Source organism: Oncorhynchus keta, chromosome 31 (assembly GCF_023373465.1).
Source record: "Oncorhynchus keta strain PuntledgeMale-10-30-2019 chromosome 31, Oket_V2, whole genome shotgun sequence".
NCBI classification, from domain to species: domain Eukaryota; kingdom Metazoa; phylum Chordata; class Actinopteri; order Salmoniformes; family Salmonidae; genus Oncorhynchus; species Oncorhynchus keta.
Genome location: NC_068451.1, coordinates 18,756,375 through 18,777,938, shown reverse-complemented (window position 1 = coordinate 18,777,938; position 21,564 = coordinate 18,756,375). Strand labels below are relative to the sequence as shown.

The 21,564-nt window shown below is 43.1% G+C and overlaps 1 protein-coding gene across 3 annotated transcripts in view; it reads left to right on the top strand.

Moving 5' to 3' along the window:
* The window catches only part of LOC118372994 (cyclin-dependent kinase 14), a 284,041-nt gene that overhangs the window by 57,733 nt on the left and 204,744 nt on the right, over positions 1-21,564 (top strand). For all 3 annotated transcript variants that reach the window (XR_008088001.1, XR_008088002.1, XM_052489873.1), the window contains 5 exons: positions 260-505; positions 9,297-9,391; positions 10,516-10,595; positions 13,336-13,430; positions 16,258-16,320. Coding sequence is in view for 1 of the 3 variants with exons in the window: in XM_052489873.1 (XP_052345833.1) it covers positions 260-505; positions 9,297-9,391; positions 10,516-10,595; positions 13,336-13,430; positions 16,258-16,320 (579 nt within the window). In the remaining 2 variants the exon portion in view is untranslated. The remainder of the gene's footprint in view (positions 1-259; positions 506-9,296; positions 9,392-10,515; positions 10,596-13,335; positions 13,431-16,257; positions 16,321-21,564) is intronic.

The following is a 21,564-nucleotide window of genomic DNA, read 5'->3' as shown; positions in this document are numbered from 1 at the left end:
GATCAGAGGGATATGGAGATAAAGACCTTCTAACAGAGAGAGGTAGCACTGGGACTCCACGGGGAGGGAGAGATGGAGACAGACAGAGAGATTACATGAAGGTAGATCTAGAGGAGGAGGGGAGTCGGTGGGGGGAAGGGGGGTAATATTGGTCCGAACAGCAGTAAATGCAGATGTAATAATTTTCCTCACTTTCATTTTAGCTCACCCTCTTTCTCCTTTCTCTCCACCCTCTCTCTCGGTCCCTCTCTCCTCTCAGATATGTGTCACAAAGATGTCCACACGCAGCGGCCAGGGAAAGGACTCGGTCATCACGCCCCTGGACACCATCCCTGAGGACAGGAAGGTAAGGGTTCAGCGGACACAGAGCGGTTTCGACGCCTTCGAGAAACCCGCCAGCCAGGTGAAGAGGGTGCACTCAGAGAACAATGCCTGTATCTCCTCCAAGGCCTCCTCTACTGGGAAAGAGTCGCCCAAACTGCGCCGACACTCCAGCCCCAGCTCTGTAAGTCTATACAGTAGCCTACACACTGTATGCTACATACTGTATATAAAATACACAGCACAGTCTATAGTATACACAGTCTGTTGTCTACTCACTGCACAGCAGGGATCATTATTAATAATGATAATTACATAATTAATCATATTTTGTGGACTGTAAATTGACCACAAGAAGCCCGAACAGATATAATGTTTGACTAAAATGTGGGAATACATGGCAACAGATGTATTAAATAAAAATCACTTGGAGCTGTTTTCCTGGTCTTTTATGTCCAACATTTTTTTATATCTTTAATAAAATAATTATTGTTGATTTCTTGCTCTGAAAACTTGGGGGTCAAATGAAACCACCCACGAGCCAAATTCTGCAGTTGGGAAACACTGCTGTCGATAGTATACAGTACAGACTATAGGCCTGCAGTACATTATACTGGTTGGCGCGACTATAGTACACATTGGTTGAAGCTCAGTGTTAAATTCATATCTCCCTACCATCACATGTAAGCCAATATGACACCCTCCCCGCTTCTCGTATTGCTCTCATGTGCACATTTCTACCCAATAAAAACCAACGATGTGCCTCTTTTCTGGAGCATTTTTGACAATGCTAGCATCTTTTCAGCCGAATCTCAGAGTTCTAAAAGCGGGTGCAACTCGGTTGCTACACAACAATAGCAGCTAACTAGGAGAATGCTTGTAGCTGCCGCTAGCTAGCTTACACCAGTTGGATAAGAATCAAAAGGAAGGTAGCTAGCTAGCTTACACCAGTTGGATAAGAATCAAAAGGAAGGGAGCTAGCTAGCTTACACCAGTTGGATAAGAAGCAAAATGAAGGTAGCTAGCTAGCTTACACCAGTTGGATAAGAAGCAAAATGAAGGTAGCTAGCTATCTTACACCAGTTGGATAAGAAGCAAAATGAAGGTAGCTAGCTAGCTTACACCAGTTGGATAAGAAGCAAAAGGAAGGTAGCTAGCTTTGCTATGACTGAACACTTGTGTGTAATCAACTTTGGGAAAACTGCCACACTGTTTTATTTATAATACATGCACACGCCAGAACAAACATGTCGCTGTTAGAAAATCCATAGCAAATTACATCCCTTAGCTTATTCATTATTTTAGTTCGCACCCTCCTCTGTCAATGCTATTTTCTTCTTGTCATTATAATCCAAATTTGCACTTAATGATCAACACAGTGTCAAGTTACTTTGTAATGTGTTCCTGAAAACCTGAAGTCGCCATTCACAAGTAAAAAGTAGCAGGGGTGCAGGTTGCACACAAAGCATCCAGGTAAAACAACAACCTCATAAGGATCATTGCTTGCTTCCACGACCTGTGTGAAGTCAAAATAAAATGGCACGTTTGCTATCTTGGTTAGTTATGTGATAAAATGTAACTGTTTTCAAGGAAGAGAAATAAACGTTCAACCAGTACTGACTGAGTGAATGGAACGAATGTGTGCTGTCATCATTTATATAGTGTCAAGTTGACATATCTATAACAGGGTTCATAGTGTAACGCTTAGCATCACCACGCTGGGGTTTGAAGGTCCTGGGTTCACCTACTGGAGGTTTCCCATTACACACTCACACACTGGTGTGCACACGTACGCACAATGTGTGATTACTTTAATTTATTAGGTGTTTCTTAAAAGAGCCTTTGGGTTCGTTCGGCATCGTTGAGTGGCAAGGTACAGAGAGTGTGACTAGTATTGGTGCGCGCGTCTTGCTTCTACAGAGGGGAGAACAGTGGAGAGACCAGCTCTCAAACTCTCGAAGAAGACGTCATTGCCCTCATCTGTCAGATTCATGCCATCCCTACGTTACAAATACATGCGATAAGTTGCACAGGTTGTAAACGATTCCTTTTCAGGCACCACTTTCTGTCATTTGAGAAGCTAAGAAATTCTTCAAGCTGGCCCACGTCGAGCTGACAAACGACTTACGCATATTCATAATCACACAGTACACCACACACTATCAGTAGCAGTTATGTACGTTCTGTTCCATCTAATTTCATATTTATACTGCCATTTATATATGTAGGAATGTGTGCTCATTTACTGGAGTTGGACAGCTGTGTACAACATTACTAAAAACATTTGTAGCTAAAGGATTTAGAGCACCTATCCAATGTCAGATTTGTAAATATTTATTCTTAAAAGTATTTAGTACTTTTTTGTTTCTCAGCAGTTTGTCATTTGTCACAGTGTTTGTATCAGGAGTTACTAAAATTGCTATTGACGAGCCACAGGGTCATACATGCCTTTTTGTTCATAGAGACCTGAAATAGTAGAATCAGGTTTGGTAGAACTGGGCTTGAACAAGACAGTCTGCATAACCCTGTAGCCCTGAATTGTAAGTGCAAAGTTTACTATGTCTGATGAATGTACGTTTGATTGTAAATTGTTTCTTTTGTAATAACTCACTGTTGTTTACAGGTAGTGCAGTACTAGGCCTTTCTTCAGAAAACATTTTCATTTAAATAGTTAATGGGTACATGTTGATTATTTTGTGTGTTTTACAGGAGCTTTCTCCATTGTCTTGTTAAAAGAGATCAGGGTAAACATTTCCAGTTTATGCCATATTGGCTTAAATGGGCTTCAGTTTTTTTGCTTCTCTCTAGAAATGCAACTGTTAATATTAAATAAATACTAATAACTACATTTTTGTTCTGTTGCCATTTGTCATTATTGTGCACTTTTACTTGTATTGCTGTGTTTTGCTCAAGCACACATTGTTTTAGTGTGGGGTGTAATACATTACCTTGAATGCGGTACAAATCACATCATTGTGGAAGCACCTCCTATAAGAGTGTGAACTAAGCTGTTTGAGAAGGTTTGAATCCTTAGCAACCTGCTAACACATTGTTGAAAGTACAATTGACCAACATAGCTACTGTAGTAGGTCAAAGTGGAGTGCTGGAAAACCTTGGTAGAGTATGGGTGAAGTATGCATTGTGGTGCTCGTGAATTTCAGACCAATGCCTACTTCTCACTTAAAACATAGTTGTTTTGTTTTTAAATGTATACAATACACTGTGCAGTCTATACGTACAGTACTGTACAGTCACTAATATACAGAACACAATGCTATAGCAATAACATCAGACAATAATGGGAGAGAAAATTCTGTATTATTATTCTGTATTTGCTAGTGTTTTGCTAGTGTTTTGTTTTGGCATTTAAAACTAGATTTAGATGGATGTGAGGGTGCATCTGGGTGGGTGTCACCGAAATCATCCGCTTTTCAGGGGAAAAGCAGAGAAGAGGCGAAGCCTCAAAACGGATGCTTCAGTTTTCATCCGAGCTCCCTCAGGCGTTTCTTTTACGCCTGCTACATTAGGCTAAGACTGATGCTCTGAAAATGAGAAAACAAGCTAACCAGAATGTAATTTCCATTTGGTGGCTAATTGAATGTTGTTACCAGAAGACCTGTATTGCTTAATCATGTAGATTAGACATGTTTCAAATCGTGTCTTCAATGTATTTTCATTTAGCTCAATGATTATTATTGTGCACACACAATAAGATGTAATAACTATTATATTATTCTAGAATGATTGTGTGTCGGCATTTCTGTAATTTGTTTGTAATTTTTCAGTATGATTTGTTTGTGTCATGCCCTGACCATAGAGAGCCCTCAGTTCTCTATGGTGTTTAGATCAGAGCGTGACTAGGGGGGGTGTTCTAGTCATTGATTTTCTATGTGGCTGGGTTGTATGGTTCCCAATTAGAGGCATCTGGTAATCGTTGCCTCTAATTGGGGATCATATTTAGGAATCCCTTTCTCTCACCTGCTTTGTGTGATATTGTTTTGTTGAGTGCTGATGTGTGCTGATGTGTGCTCTGTTACTTCACGGTTGTTGTTTATTGTTTTGTTTAAGTTTCACTAATAAAACATGTGGAACTTGAATAACGCTGCGCCTTGGTCCGTCTATCCTAACAATCGTGACAGAATATCCCACCAACGCAGGACCAAGCAGCGTGTTATGGAGGTTAAGGAGTTTTGGACATGGGAGGAAATCATGTCCAGATGTGAGACCCTTCCTTGGAAGAAGACACCAAGGAAGGTGGAATGACAGTGACGACGCCGGGGACCGTGGCCACAGAAACCCCAAGATTTTGGGTGGGGGGGGGGGCACGAGGGGTGGTTGGCGGAGCAGCGGAGAATGGAAGAGCGGGTCATCAGTGCAGTGCCATCTGTGCCAGCTCCGCATACTCACTCTGAAGAGCCAGAGACCGTCAGGGAGGCGATGGAGAAGTTGGGAGAGAGAGAGATGAGAGAGATGTTGGTCAAGTGTGTTCTGCTCAACATTCGACCTGAAGAGCCTGTCAGCAGTCTGGTGAAGTCTGTGCCGGCTTCACGCATCTGGCCTCCAGTGTGCCTTCCTAGCCCGGTTCATCCGGTGCTAGCTCCCCGCACCCGCCCTGAAGTGCGTGTCACCAGTCCGGTGCCACCTGTGCTGGCTCCACGCACCAGGCCTCCAGTGCGCCCCCAGTCCCGCTCCATTGCAGGAACCATCCTCTGCGTCGTTGCCCAGTCCAGGCAAGGCGTCCAGTCCCGCTCCAAGGCCGGAGCCTTCCTCTGCGCCGGTGCCCAGTCCAGGCACGGTGTCCAGTCCTGCTCTATGGCAGGAGCCTTCTTCTGCGCCAGTGCCCAGTCCGGGCACGGCGTCCAATGCCGGAGCTCTCCTCTGAGCCGGTGCCCAGTCCGAGCGCGGCGTCCAACCCAGCTCCATGGCTGAAGCCTTCCACTGCGCCGGTGCCCAGCCCAGGCACGGCGTTCCACCCAGCTCCATGGCCGGAGCCGTGGTCGGGGCGGGGGACTACGACCCAAACCGGAGCCACCACCGACACAAGTCATCCCCCCTACCCTCCCCATTTGGTTTCAGGTTTTGCAGCCGGAGTCTGCACCTTTGGGGGGGTACTGTCACGCCCTGACCATAGAGAGCCCTCTGTGTTTAGGTCAGAGCGTGACTAGGGGGGTGTTCCAGTCATTGATTTTCTATGTGGCTGGGTTGTATGGTTCCCAATTAGAGGCATCTGGTAATCGTTGCCTCTAATGGGGATCATATTTAGGAATCCCTTTCTCTCACCTGCTTTGTGGGATATTGTTTTGTTGAGTGCTGATGTGTGCTCTGTTACTTCACGGTCATTGTTTGTTTATTGTTTATTGCTGGGCCTTGGTCCGTCTATCCTAACAACCGTGACAGTTTGGGTCACAACACATCTAACAATGTAAGTTGATGTAAGTGTAGTAATGTAAGTGTAATGGTCCTATTGCTTCGGCTACTGGAGCCATCAGCCATCTTTCCCTGCCTACTTCTCTTATTTTTTCAGCATTTCATGCTGAACCACTTATTTTCCAGTGATGTTCTAGTATTTCCAATAGTACATTGGTGCACATCTCAGAGCTACAGGCCTCACGGACCACAGTCCTGCTGTTTGGTTTCAGCTCTCTCTCCCTGACATGTAATCAACCAGTTAATGCTACTGACTGGCCAGAGGGTCCACACACCTGGCTCCACAGATGGTAATGAATGTCTAATTAAAAGCCAAGGACAAACACCTGGTGTACGCTGCCCTTGCTGCCCTTGAGGACCAGAGCTCTGCACTCTTGTTGTCGAACATTAAATGGTAAATGTCAAATAACTTCAGTAGGGTCTTTAGCTTACAGTACTGTACCGGCATGGGGTAGGCAGGAAGAGACCTGAGGTATTTACCATCCACAGAGAGAGGACAGAGACAAAGGCTAGAAACAGATAGAAAATGAAAGGTTGAAAGAGAGAACCCCAGATAGCATCCATTTGGTTGAACATTTATGGACATGGAAAATGCATTAGATGTACAGTACAAGGGGCACTTAGACTGGAGGAGACAGAGAGAGAGGGAGAGAGAGAGAAATTGAATTGAGAGAGAGGCAAAGCTGAACGGTAGCCCCATAGGACCCCCACCTTACCCCGAGACATCCAATTCCTTGTTAACTGGTGGGGAAATGAAGTGGGGCTATCCGGCCAGGTAGTAGGCTCTCAGCCAATCAGGCTAGTGATGTGTCTCACCCTTAACCCTGACCTCCATTTCTCTAATAATCAACCTGTGTTCTGCTAAACCATCAGGCCAACAATCCGCTGGAGAGCCGCTTCACACATTGACTGGTCCTGAGTGTGTGTTTGTGTTGGCTCACCAGGCTGTTGGCTGAAAAACTACCCTGTGTTTGTTGGACGTATCTTTGGGGATATATCTGGTCCTGGGTCAGGACCTACTCCCTTTACTATATAACAGACACTAGGTGAGTGTGTTTGTGTTGCAGCAGATTCTGTGTTGCAGCATATTCTATGTTGCAGCATATCCCGTTGTTGGCCCATTTGAGTTCTACCAGACCCTACAGTGGCCTTTAACAGCCATGCATTTGACCTGTAATAGGCTGAGATGTGTGAGCAGCCTGCAGCCTGTCCAGCTGGGTTTCACTCACTTCCTGTCGTCTCCCAGGAGAATTTCTTTGTTTATAAAACCCTCAGAAATGCTGCATGGACTTATTAGTGGGGCAGCAGGAGATGACTAGATAGCAACCAGAGGGGAGTGTGCTTATGTGCTTTTTTGCATGCGTGTGTGTATGTGCACATACATGCGTGTGTGTTTGCGTGAGCGTGTGTGTTTGCGTGAGCGTGTGTGTTTGCGTGAGCGTGTGTGTTTGCGTGAGCGTGTGTGTATGTGTGTTTGCGTGAGCGTGTGTGTATGTGTGAGCGTGTGTGTATGTGTGTTTGCGTGAGCGTGTGTGCCCACACTGCCCAAAGAGAGACAGTGATGACGGGAGAACTATTCCCCAGGGATTGTCTGGAATGTGTTGGAGCTTTCTCTTGTCTGGTACACTCGCTCTTTAAATGACAAAACAGAGACATTACAGCAGCCAGACGTTAACCTCTAGAAGCCCCTGTATTTAAAATATGACAACAGTAAGAGATCGCAGATATATTCATGTCTGTCTGCCACCAGGGCTGAAATGCTACATCACTGAAAGGACAGACAGGTCCACAACAGGTTACATTGCTGTCAGTCATTGTTCTTTTCAGTTATTCTTAAAGATAAAGAGAAAAGTCTTGATGACATGCGGACGCATGCACGGATGCACACACACACACACACACACACACACACACACACACACACACACACACACACACACACACACACACACACACACACACACACACACACACACACACACACACACACACACACACACACACACACACACACACACACACACACACACACACTGTTTCCTCCAAAGAAGAGTTGCTGATGGAGGTTGAGACTTCCTTTTGGGCCTGATTGTCTGAGATAGAAAGAGATTTTGGAGGAAGCTGTCAGCTGCAGTGTGTTATGGGTAATGGGTTTTTATCACTCCATTTCCGTGAAGAGTTCAAGACGAATGCATGAGTGTTAATTCTCTCTCTCTCGCTTGCTCTCTTTCTCTGTCTCTCTCTCTCTGTCTGCCTGTCTCACTCTTTTTCTTTCTTTCTTTCTTTCTTTCTTTCTTTCTTTCTTTCTTTCTTTCTTTCTTTTTTTCTTTCTTTCTTTCCTTCTTTCTTTCTTTACTCTCCCCATCTGTAAATCATTGATAAGTGGGTCTGTAACATTAGTAAGAGTGGAACAAATCGAACAGGCCGTAAACATGACACACTATTATGAAACCGATCCAGTAGCTTGTTGTGTCCTCTGTTCTCCTGTTACCCTGGCCAGGTGTGATTGCACACTGTGTTATTAAACCCAATTGAAATGAGAGTTTATCAAAATTGGATTTGTTTTCGAATTATTTTGTGGGTCTGTGTAATCACAGGGAAATATGTGTCTCTAATATGGTCGTACATTTGGCAGAAGGTTAGGATATGCAGCTCAGTTTCCACCTCATTTTGTGGGCAGTGTGCACATAGCCTGTCTTCTCTAGAGAGCCAGGTCTGCCTTCGGCGGCCTTAATTCATCTGACTGGTGTCACCTCTGTCACCGTCCCATGATCCATCATGATCCTTCATGATCCCCACGGAGCACTTAGAGAGAAACATGACACGGACAGGATTTGTTCCACCTCTATAGGACCTACCTGCTGTTTTCCAATGATAGAACGGGTACCATCTTCATTCAAACATTGATAGGACCCATCAAATTTTCATTCAACAGTTGATTGTCAATACCATGCAGCCAAAACTCGTTTATTAAAATGGTTGTACCTGCAAAGCGTACACCTTCTGCACTGTTATCTTACCAATGAACTCCAGAAATATGAAAATTAGTTATAGAAGTGTGGAATTGGGGTCTGAAGTGGCTTAAAAGCAATATACTCTTGAGATCTTCTGAGATTCACATACTTACTACTATTTTTATTTTTTTTCAATGGTGTTCGGTCCTGCTTTCCATCATCCAGAGTAGAAACCAGTGAAACAGACCGTGCCATTTTTCTACAGGCTGTGTGCCAGCAGGTTCACAAGTGTCTGGTGTTACAGAGTGGATCTGGTGTTGTTGTCTTTAGGCCTCTTGACCCAAACCACAACACCTACCGTACCATGTCCCTCCTTGTGAAATAGCACGTATAGTAGCTTTCTTAGGGTTAACATTATTGTTTGGTAACACTGCTGTTACATCAACCAAGCTCCAAGTGCTGTGGCTCTTGCATCATCTACACAGATATAGATTGCCCCTAAGGCTGCTCTCTCACTTAATACAGCCAAACTGAGCCCTCTCTACTGAAATTGCTGTCTCTTTTCCTGAATTATATTCTCTCTCTCTGTTTCAGCCCACAAGTCCCAAGTTCGGAAAGGCTGATTCCTATGAGAAGCTTGAGAAGCTGGGAGAAGGCTCGTACGCTACAGTATACAAAGGGAAAAGCAAGTGAGTGCCTAAACAATGTTAATGGAATGGTCCAATGCAGCTGTTATTATCTCAATATCAAATCTTTTTTGGGTAGCAATTAAAATAGTTTTCAATAGTTTTTTGTCTAGGAGGGGTTTGGGTGGGAAAGGGAAACGTTTGGAACTCTCTTTCTTATTGGTTTACACATTTCCAGTCTGGTGATGTCACCAGACAGGCCAAAATCCCATCCCACCAAAACAGACTGAAACTTCAGGTGGTCTTTTCAAACATCTCTTACACTAAAAGGGCAATATAATAATTTTCCCAATTTCACAATATTATTCCAACCTTAAAGTGTGGAAATATACTGTAAATAAAACACAGGAAAATCACGTTTTTGACTGTACTGCATTTTCCGCATTTCCTACATAACTGTATATGACCAATTGAAATGCACATAACTGTATATGACCAATTGAAATGCACATAACTGTATATGACCAATTGAAATGCACATAACTGTATATGACCAATTGAAATGCACATAACTGTATATGACCAATTGAAATGCACATAACTGTATATGACCAATTGAAATGCACATAACTGTATATGACCAATTGAAATGCACATAGCTGCTTGTAATCATGAAGCAGTAAAGTGGTTATGGATAATAACAATTACTGTCCATATTCCATATTCATTTATTTCCCATATTACACTAATAACAAATCTGCACTTCCCAACCATGAAATACAATTTGTTTTATTAAATCACTTTGGAATGGAATTATTTAACGATTGTTTAAGAGTTATTGTTATGTTATTTTCCTTTTTTCCTGTTCGTGCATAGTGGTAAAATTCCCCAGGTTCTGATAATTAAAATGTAGCAAATGAATGGATTGGAATGTATCGAGGCAATTTCTCACTGTAATGAAGTTACTTTGTATGTGTTTTTCTTCACTACAATGGATTTGATTGGTGAGGTTCATTTTATTTAATCTTCTGGTCTTCTACTAAGTCTCACCTCAGTGCTCCTAAATTGCATTTCATTGACTTACAGAAATCTACCATTCTCTCCATTCACTGCCTGCCTCATTATTGAGTCCTTTTTTCATGGGATGAAGTGTAACGTGTTGGGGTGTCTTATCTTCTTGTTGTCAGGGTGAACGGCAAGCTGGTAGCCCTGAAAGTGATTCGTCTGCAGGAGGAGGAGGGGACACCGTTCACCGCCATCAGAGAAGGTTGGTCTCTGTCACACCCTGAAGGGTTACATTAGGATTAGGCTCCTGTACAGTTTAAATACTGTAGAGTTCACTTTAATTGGACTTTAAGAGTTTGAAGATAACGTTAAGTGTTGTTATTCTAGGTACTTGGGTTAAGTGGACTTGTTGTTTGTGTAATGGTGACTGTTAGTTCAGAGGGTTGTCAGAGAGAGGGGAGCTAACGTCTCTAACAAAAAATGTCTCATCTAGAAAAGCCAAATCTGAAGCCTTAACAAGCACAGCCCAGTTATAAAACTGCCTTTGGTGTTAGTTAGATTAGGATCTGACTGAGTTTCAGCCTTATGAAAACCAATAACCCATCCCATGGGCCATGTCTACCTTATTCGTCTGCATAGCGTTCCATCATGGCGCTGGGCTAAATCACTTCAGAGGGATGTTCTTGGCGCTGGGGTGCTTTCTCCTGGTCCCTGGCCGTGTGTCACAGCAGGTCAAGTTGTGTGAAGGTCGGCTAGCAGTCCTTGGTGTTCTGGCTAACTGGAGCTGAGTGGCTAGAAGGCTTGGAGGTTCCTGAATGTGAGTGTGGGTGTGAGAAATATGTGTCAGACTCACCTCCACAGACAGAGCTGGGCCTGGCTGGGCTAGAGCCTTGCTTCATTTAGATGAGAAAAAGATTCTGGCTGTTTGATCTGTGGGATCCTGGGCTGATGAACTGAGCTGAGAGCCATGCACCAGCCCCTCTTCACATTGCCTCATCCCCACCCCAGCCTCCCTCCCTCCCTTCCTCCCCATCCTTCTCTCCCCCGGTGAGCGGATCAGAAAAGCACTTTGAAATTGAACTAATTCAGCGATTACTGGGCCGAGATGCTCCCAGAGTGGAAACGTGGACAGAATTACATTGCGGTGTTGAAAGCAATACCTACACCCCTGAGAGAGGACCCAGGTGTGTGTTTGTGTATGAATGCGTGAGTGCATGCGTGCTTGCATACGTGTGCGCATCCGTGCATGTATCTAGGCATACGTGTGTGTGTGCATGGGCACACACAATAACATTACCAACACAGTCAGCCTCTGTGTGTCAGGAGGGATGTAGGGAGAGCCTGGTGCATAGACTGTATAGATCTTTACCTAAATTGGTGCAGCAGCCTTTGAGGTACCTCGTGTCTATACCACTAGGACAGATATGCGTGAGACGAGCATTGCCTTTGATCTTTAGGGGTTTCAGTGCTTTAAGTGTTAATGCACAATGGCTCTGTGCTGTGTGCTCTGCTCTGCAGATCACGACGCCATAGGTTCTCTCTCTCCCTGTGCCCTTGAAACAGAATTGCTGTTTGCTAAATTAATCACATTCGCAACACTCTGAAAATCCCATTTAGGCTTCTCATAATAAAAACACACTTAATATGCCTCTCCCGCTCTCTGTTCTAAATGAGACCGTTCCCTGTGTTGTTTAGCTCTTAACGAGATAAGATTTCTGACAACTGTTTGTTTGGCCCAGCTGTGGTGATTGTGTCTCCTCAGTAATGGGTGGAGGGAGAGGTGGAGCCGTAGTGCCTCAGATCACATCTTTCAAACACATGAAAAGGCGTTGTGTGAAGTGTTCTCTCCCTCCGTCGCCGCCAGTTGAAACAGCGCAGCACGGCTCCTCCATCGAGGGTTAGAGCGACGCTGACCATTACCACTAATTGCTCTGTTCACGCCCGGCCCGCAAGCTGACACAATAGACACAGAGCTTTGCCTCCCAAATAATGTGATGGTCCCTCCCCAAGGCTTTGGCTTTCTCTTTCTTTACTCTCTCTCTTTACCCTCTCTCTCTCTCTACTTTCTCTCTCTCTCGCTCTCTCTCTCTCTACTTTCTATCTCTCTACTTTCTCTCTCTCTCTCTACTTTCTCTCTCTCTCTCTCTCTCTACTCTCTCCCTCTCTCTACTCTCTATTTCTGTCTGTCTGTCTCTCTCTCTCTCTCTCTCTCTCTCTCTCTCTCTCTCTGTCTCTCTCTCTCTCTCTCTCTCTCTCTCTCTCTCTCGCTCTCTCTCTCTACTTTCTCTCTCTCTCTCTCTCTCTCGCTCTCAAAGTTTCTAAAGTTGGTGGCAAACTGAAACCAGTTATATAACTATTTCACCAGAACCGCATTGACTCCAGTGTGATTCATGATTGCCATAGATGGTAGTAATATTATTTTCTAATCATTTCTGTTCTTTTCTATTCTAAATCGTACTATTGACTATTACTATTACCATCCTCTATATTATATTATATTCTATTAGGCTATATTATATTATATTATATTAGGCTATGTTGTATTCTATTCAATTAGGCTATATTCTACTCTATTAGGCTATATTCCTTTTTATTATATTAGGCTATATTCTATTCTATTCTATTGGGTTGTATTATATTATATTCTATTAGGCTATGTTGTATTCTATTCAATTAGGCTATATTATATTCTATTCTATTGGGTTGTATTATATTCTATTCTATTAGGCTATATTATATTATATTATTTTAGGCTGTATTACATTCTATTGGGCTTTATTCTATTCTATTAGGCTATATTATATTATATTAGGCTATATTATATTCTATTAGACTATGTTCTATTCTATTATATTAGGCTATATTCTTCTATTATTTTATATTGGGCTTTATTCTATTCTATTATTTTCTTTATCATATTGTAAATAAATTGTAGTACTGATGGTAGTTTAGCATGTAACTGCTTCATCATGATAATAATACTGTATCCTGTGTTTTCCTAGCGTCTCTTCTGAAAGGTCTGAAGCACTCCAACATCGTGCTGCTCCATGACATCATCCACACCAAGGAAACACTGACTCTGGTCTTTGAGTATGTGGTGAGTGTCAGAGAGCCATCTGGATATGTTGCACAGAGCATCATGGGTACTGTAGTACATCAGGTTTACAGGGCTAGCTCAGAACAGGTATTTGAGCCAACTGGATATGTGAGTCAGCAGTAGAGGATCAAGATATTTGATTTGTGTAAAATGTGTTTTAAGATGAAATTCAAAAAGCCACAGTTTCATTCTAGAAATAGAATAACTAACTTGTTTTATGGTTTTATTCATTTGACTTCTCACTCTTCAGTTATTGACATTGACTTATTTAATCCCAGTCCAAAGAGACATGAGCTCTGGCTAGTTTTACACACATATTCTTTGTTTCTAAGATGGTTGAGTAATGTTTTGTCTTGCCTGTTAAAAACAGAACCCAAGCCTGGGACATTTTCCTCCAGGCTTTGAACAGAAACAGTGATCCGAGTGCCATAGAATGGTGGCCTAACCACGAGTGGCATGGCAGCTTCATGCCCAGCTTTGAACCCAGCCCTGGCTTCATGGGGGAACATTTTAATCGAGGGTTGCTTTCTCTGTAGGTTTTCATAGCACACATACTGTACAGGGTTGCTTTCTCTGTAGGTTTTCATAGCACACATACTGTACAGGGTTGCTTTCTCTGTAGGTTTTCATAGCACACATACTGTACAGGGTTGCTTTCTCTGTAGGTTTTCATAGCACACATAGGTTGCTTTCTCTGTAGGTTTTCATAGCACACATAGTGTGACAGCAATAGAAGCAGGAGTTCCCTCTCTCTGCTGTGTAGTAGTGTTGCCTGTTACTGCTGACATAAATGCATATGGATAACCAGCCAGAATACCAATCTCTAGGAGTAGTAAAGTCTCTGCTCAGCATTACTCCAATAGACCGTATCTACAATTAGGCAAGTCAGTTAAGAACAAATTCTTATTTTCAATGACGGCCTAGGAACAGTGGGTAGAACGACAGATTTGTACCTTGTCAGCTCGGGGACTTGAACTTGCAACCTTCCGGTTACTAGTCCAATGCTCTAACCACTAGGCTGCCCCAGGGTATAAGCTCAACCTCTGACATAGACATGCAAAACAAGACCCAGCCGTCTCTCAGAATATCCTTAGTCATCTTTCTAAATAGTCCCGCTCCATGTTTGTTTTCATCCGTACTGTGTGCTATATGGCCTGGTGCATCAGATCAAGAGCCAGTTCTGATACCGTACTGTGTGCTATATGGCCTGGTGCATCAGATCAAGAGCCAGTTCTGATACCGTACTGTGTGTACGCTAGTCTGGTGTGTGGCCCCCTGTTGGTCAGAAACAGCATGGTTCAGCAGGGTCAGTGGGAACATCTGCTCCTGGTAATACATTCTGACCAGATCCTCTGAGAGATGACAGAACCAGGCCCTGGGCAGTCTGTAGCTGGTTGTAGGGATTCTGATGAGGATGCTCTCTGGCCTTAAAGTGTACATTTTGATTACCTGGAGAACAGAGGTCAATTTGGATAGAAGGGTTGTGTAGGTCTTTCAGTGGTGTTTCTCTGCTCCATGTGCAAGTATAAGAGCTAACCAATTCCATGTATATATATTCATCAAGTAGATGCTGTCTGTAAGTGGACACGGTTGACAAGGATCTGTCTTTATTATGACAGAACACCCTTCTCTCGCTGTGAATGTTGGACAGAGTGGATAGCGTATATTTGACAGAATGGGTAATGCAACACTGTGGATCTGTGTGTTGTCGTTGGTGTGGAGACAGGTTTTTATTTGCAGCTCAGCCAGTTTCATGCTGTTCTATTCTGCTGTGTTCAGACCTGTAATTCAAGACTCTTTCATATACAGAAGGCTCCACACCAAGCCAAATCAATTCATTCTCCTCATTTAGCAGGTAATGACAATTGACAGGGAGCGAGTGGGACCGAGAGAGAGGGGAGAGAGAAGAAATGGAGAGAAAGTGGGGGTGAGAGAGATATGGAGAGAGGAAAAGACAGATAGGGAGGGAGGGAGGGCAGGTTTTGAGTAAGGTGGACAGGCATGGCTGAAGCTTGTTTGAGCGTCTGGTTGAATTATTCATGAAAGGAAACACATTTATATCTCACGGTGTGAGGAGCAGCGGGGGTACGCAAATATCACCCAGCCCCACGAGCTGTGGTGTGTGTGTGTCCGTGTGTGTGTGTGCCCCGGGTCTGCTGGCAGAATGAATCACTGAAGTGCAGATCACGGTAATTCATCTTTTCTCTAGACGGACAGACGACTCTGCTTACATGTAGCACCTAAAGACATACAGACAGTGTCACTCCCAATCTCATCCCTCCACACAATCACATTAAGGGCTTTGTACCAAAGGTTCCCTCTGTGGATCATTCTGTTGATATAGACCGGATATCATTCATCCGCAGACGGAGGAGACAGACTGGGGAAGAAAATAAATGTTGCAAGTGACGTCTGCTGCAATTCAATGATTGAGTTTGTGTCTCCAGCCTTGCGCCTTACTGATATTTTATCATGGACGGATGACAGTAGGTCAGAGTTGCTTTGAATAGCAAGGGGAAAGCTATTAGCTGATTTTTCCATCCTCAAACCAAGCTCACATTCCAACCAAGGTACATTCAAGACTAGCAGCACAATAAACAAAAAGCCAATATTCTCACTGCCAAGAACCTCTCTCTGCTGCTTTTACACTTCAAATTAATATCGTCAAATACGGAACAGCATGAATACATTTGTACAAATGTATTTTTACTTCCTTTTTCATATTGACTTATTTTTGGTTAATTACAATGCATCTGTTTTTATGATTTTTTATGTGTCTTTATTTAGACATATTGTAATCTAACGGTCCTCTCTTTCTCCCTGACAGCACACAGACCTGTGCCAGTACATGGACAGGCACCCAGGAGGACTGCATCCAGACAACGTGAAGGTAAGACTGCTGCTCATTATCATGACTATATTACTACAGTAAACAGCACTGTCCTGAGCATCACTAATATGTCATAGAATCCTACAGTTTCATAGAATCCTACAGTCAATATGTCATAGAATCCTACAGGCTCTGTGTAGAGGTGTGTTGAGGAAGAGGAGAAGGTAGGGAGAGTGATGGAGTGAATGGGGTCATGGAGGATGGGAGGGATGGTGTGAAAGGGGGGTGTTGTGTAGAGGAGTCCTATGAGAAGGGGGGTTCAGGCATCGTGGGTTATGTAACACTCCATACCTAATATTGTCACTAAGGATTTCCATAAGTAATGTAGTTATCCTGTTGACGACCGACCGCCTGCCTCATTGAAATGCATGTATTAATAATAGAGGATTATTCCCAGAGAGGGGTGTCAGGGGAAAAAACCTGCTTCCACCTCTTAATTTGTAAACATATGCTATGTCCAAAATGGCACCCTATTCCCCATATAGTGCACTACTTTTGATCAGAGCCCTATGGACACTAGTCAAAAATAGTGCACTATAAAGGGAATAGGTTGTAATTTGGGATGCAGCAGAGTTCCAGTTGTACGACAGGCCAGAACATGTGTTCTCACTATGTCACCATGTAGCCTTTGTGAAAGAATTCTCTCTTTGAAGTATCTGTCCAAACTGGACTAGAAGGTAGAGTTAGAGACAGACATAACTAAATAGACAGAGACAGAGACAGACATACTGTATGCATGTTAACCAAAGAGCCAGCAGCTAGCGTTAGCCACAATGCTCTCCGTGGTGGGAGGACAGATGGAGCGGGAGAGAGGGAGGGAGAGGCACCAGAACCAGTCTTTCCCTAGTGGGAGGACAGACAAGACTATTGGAGGAGCTCTAATGACCTGGCAGCTGAAAGGAAAACAACCTGACTGTGTGGAGGCAGAGGCTATGTCCCAAATGGCCCCCTATGCGCTGTGTGGTGCACTACTCTTGACCAGGGTCCCTAAGGGTGCCATTTGAGGCATAATCAGAGACACAGACCCGGACCAATCATTAGAATCAGCAATCAAAATCAAGATTGAGGCAGCATGGCATATTGAACTGTTTGCCAATGTGCCACTCTTCAGTGCTCTTGTATGTCAAGAACCGGAGACACTCCAGTATGTGTTAACTGTAAAATGGAGGGTATAATAGCTATATTTGTAACCAGTGAGGAGCAGAGTAGATAGACAGTAGATTAACAGAGAAAGTGGCTTGTCCTCCTGTGTGTGTGCGTGCATGAGTGCGTGCGTGAGTGAGTGCGTGCATGGAAGTGTTTAACTATTATTGTGGAGACCAGAAGTCCCCACAAGAATTTGATTTGATTACCTGTTCAGGCTTGGGGGTAAAAACTGTTGAGAAGCCTTTTTGTCCTAGACTTGGCACTCCGGTACCGTGTGTGTGTGTGTGTGTGTGTGTGTGTGTGTGTGTGTGTGTGTGTGTGTGTGTGTGTGTGTGTGTGTGTGTGTGTGTGTGTGTGTGTGTGTGTCAATCAGATGACAGATCGGGTTTAAAATGGTTATTTTTCTTTGGTTGAGGTTATTTCAGAAGAAACAGCCTCTGACTGAAGATACATCGCTTCTAAGTGTGTGTGTGTGTGTGTCCCTGTTGAATAATCAGAGACATGAAAGCTATTAGAGTGTCTGCTATCTGATATGGCTGGATAACATTAGCATTAACCTAGCAGAAAACACTTAGACCTTCACCAGCTAATGCAATTATCAGTCAGCCTGGCCAGCAGAGAGAAGTGTTTGCGTTGTTTTGAGTGTGTCTTGTTACAGTACTCCTTCTGAGAGTGTAGTACAGAACATGTACCTTTACCCATACACTTGATTGATTATAGTGTTCTCCTTTAGTATTCTACCTATTATTTAATAGAGCTGTCTGTTCTGTATGACATCACCCAAAGCTGCAACAACCTCCCAGTCAGTGATGCTCTTGATGTGATTATATCCAGTCAGCTGAATGGGGTTCTCTTAATGAGATCCAAACACATTGATGTGAAACTGACACCCCTGACAGTAGGGCTGGGCATTATGGCCAAAATATCATATCACGGTATGACGGTATGATGGTATTTCATGGTATTTCATGTTTTTGAATAATACAATCTATTAACTTGCTTTATGTGTAGTGTGACCCTAGAGTGGCAACACAGACATAAGTGATTTCAATGGGTATTTCTCCATTCTGATTGTTTTATACTGTTCAATTCAACTTCAACCAAAAATGATTTGAAATCATTTCCACACTGCCACGTAGGGTTGCACGATATGGGAAAATAACCTAGGCCTTATTTTTCACCAAATGTTGCAATTTGAGTTAACGATTATTCTAATTCTATAGTTAGAATATAATACTGGGCACTTTGAATAGAGTGTTGTTGGACTTGACAATGAATGAAAATGCCAGAGAGGAGTTATTGTGACAGGGTAGGAACCAGAGTGTTGATGAGTGTTTCCTAGGGAACCCTATAATCTTTGGCTACATGTCATATTTTCTCTAAGCTACATCATGTAGCTAACATAATCACACTTCTAGTATTCCTCTTTGATTTAGAACAGTGGTTCCAAAACTTTTTATAATCCCGTACCCCTTCAAACCTTCGTCCAGCTGCGTACCCCCTCTAGCACCAGGGTCAGCGCACTCTCAAATGTTGTTTTTTGCCATCATTGTAAGCCTGCCACACACACACACTATACAATACATTTATTTATCATAAGAATGAGTGTGAGTTTTTTCATAACGCGGCTCGTGGGAAGTGACAAAGAGCTCTTATAGGACCAGGGCACAAATAATAATATAATGATAATCAATACTTTTGCTCTTTATTTAGCCATCTTACATTTGAAACCTTATTTGTTCATCAAACATTGTGAATAACTCACCACAGGTTAATGAGAAGGGTGTGCTTGAAAGGATGCACATAACTCTGCAATGTTGGGTTGTATTGGAGAGAGTCTCAGTCTTAAATCATTTTCCACACACAGTCTTTGACTGTATTTAGTTTTCATGCTAGTGAGGGCCGAGAATACACTCTCACATAGGTACGTGGTTGCAAGAGCCTCTCAGTGGATGCTGCAGTGTACCCAAGTGGCGTTGGGAGCAACTGCTTGCACGCGCATTACCACTCCACTATGTCTCCCTGTCATGGCTTTTGCGCCATCAGTACAGATACCAACACATCTTGACCACCAAAGACCGTTTGATGTCACAAAGCTGTCCAGTACTTTAAAAAATATCCTCTCCTATTGTCCTGGTTTCCTGTGGTTTGCAGAAGAGGATGTCTTCCTTAATTGACCCCCCATAAACGTAACTGACATATACCAGAAGCTGTGCCAGGCCAGCCACGTCTGTTGACTCATCCAGCTGTAACGCATATAATTCACTGGCTGGTAAGCGAAGCAGTAATTATTTCAAAACATCTCCTGCCATGTTACTGATGCGCCGTGAAACATTGTTGTTTAATGAAGGAATTGTCTGTATAGTTTTTCCTCTAGTATTGTCCCAGCCATATATACGGCAGGTAGCCTAGTGGTTAGAGTATTGGGCCAGTAACCGGAAGGTTGGGTAGATCGAATCCCGGAAAGGGTGTAATGTAGCAAGCTTAATCTGCAGGGTGGCAGGGTAGCCTAGTGGTTAGAGCGTTGGACTAGTAACCAGAAGGTTGCAAGTTCAAACTCCTGAGCTGACAAGGTCTGTTGTGACATCTGTTGTTCAGCCCCTGAACAAGGCAGTTAACCCACTGTTCCTAGGCGGTCATTGTAAATAAGAAGTTGTTCTTACCTGAGTTGCCTAGTTAAATAAAATATCTGTGGCAGCAGGAAGAAATAAGTCATCCACAATAGTATGGGGCTTGCCTGTCCTAGCTCACCATATAAGACTCTCTTCTATCCCCTTATTCATGGAATCTGTTGCTTTTACACGTCTTATTACTCGAAAGTAATCTTAATTCTCGCTCAAAAAACTCCTGTGGCTTAATTTTCAAATTGTCATGTTTAGTTTCTAACTGTCTGCGCAAGAGTGAAGGTTTCCCGCAAGAGAGTAACATTTAATGTGATTGGATGTTATTTATTTGACTAGGCACCGGTATTTGACATTGTGTTGTTATTTCTCTGAACACTCGATGGTTTAATTTGATTTTTGGCAGTGAAACGAGGCTACTCAGCCGAGAAAAAAAACTCACCCAAATGTGTAGCCCCTTTGGAAATTCTAAATGTACTGTTTGAAAATGTCTAGATTAAAAAAAAATAAAAAATGTGAACGCGAATCCCATTTTTATTTGCCGTACCCCCGTTTGGGAATATACTCATTTAGAAGATACTGTTGCACAAACAACATTCTGATTTGGTTCTACACGTTATACTGGTATTATTAGGCTGTATAGCTAATTACGTTTGGTAAATACGGTATACCACCCAGCCTTACCTGGCAGGCATTGGTTGACAGTCAAAATCCTATTTAATCAGCATGTAGTACAAGAGGAGCTACCCTTATTGCATTATTCCTCAATGTCAAGTGTAGTATCAATGTCAGGTGGAATATTGATAAATGAGGTTAGTATAATGTAATGGTAACATCACAAAGGCACATGTCTAAAAACATTCAACAAACTCAACAAAGCACTACTCCTGAGTTCCCTACTCCCTCCCCTCCTCCTCTTTCCCCTCTACTCATCTCCTCTCCTCCCCCCTCTCTATGCCCTGATCATGTGTGCAGATAATGCAGTAATGACATGCTACATTAAGACAGACCGTACTACCCAGATGCTTTCTGGGATAAACTACTACGGGGAACAGGGCGGCAGGGGAACAGTAGCTGGCAGATGGGAGCGTCAGTGTCTTCTCAGCTCATTTAACATACTATCCTACCTCTCCGTCACTCACTGCTGGGCTAAACTCACTCCCCCTGTATATAGTAAAGTGCTGCTTTCAGAGGTTTTCGCAATGACTCCCAAGGTTTCCATTCAATTAAAATACTTAATTAATTATCCCCTCAGGTGCAATGAAGATTTAGAGGTTTGTGTTACGAGATGTTGGCTTTGTCTATGATGTTGAGTTCAGTATGACTGTGTGTGATTGGACTCTCATTCACTATTGATAGGGTTTGAATTAGTAATGTGAACACAAAATACATCCGTTGGAATAACACATATTTTGGGGATTTGTCTTTGCCCCAAATCAGTCAGTATGCATTGGAATTAAGCAATGATAAAACAAGC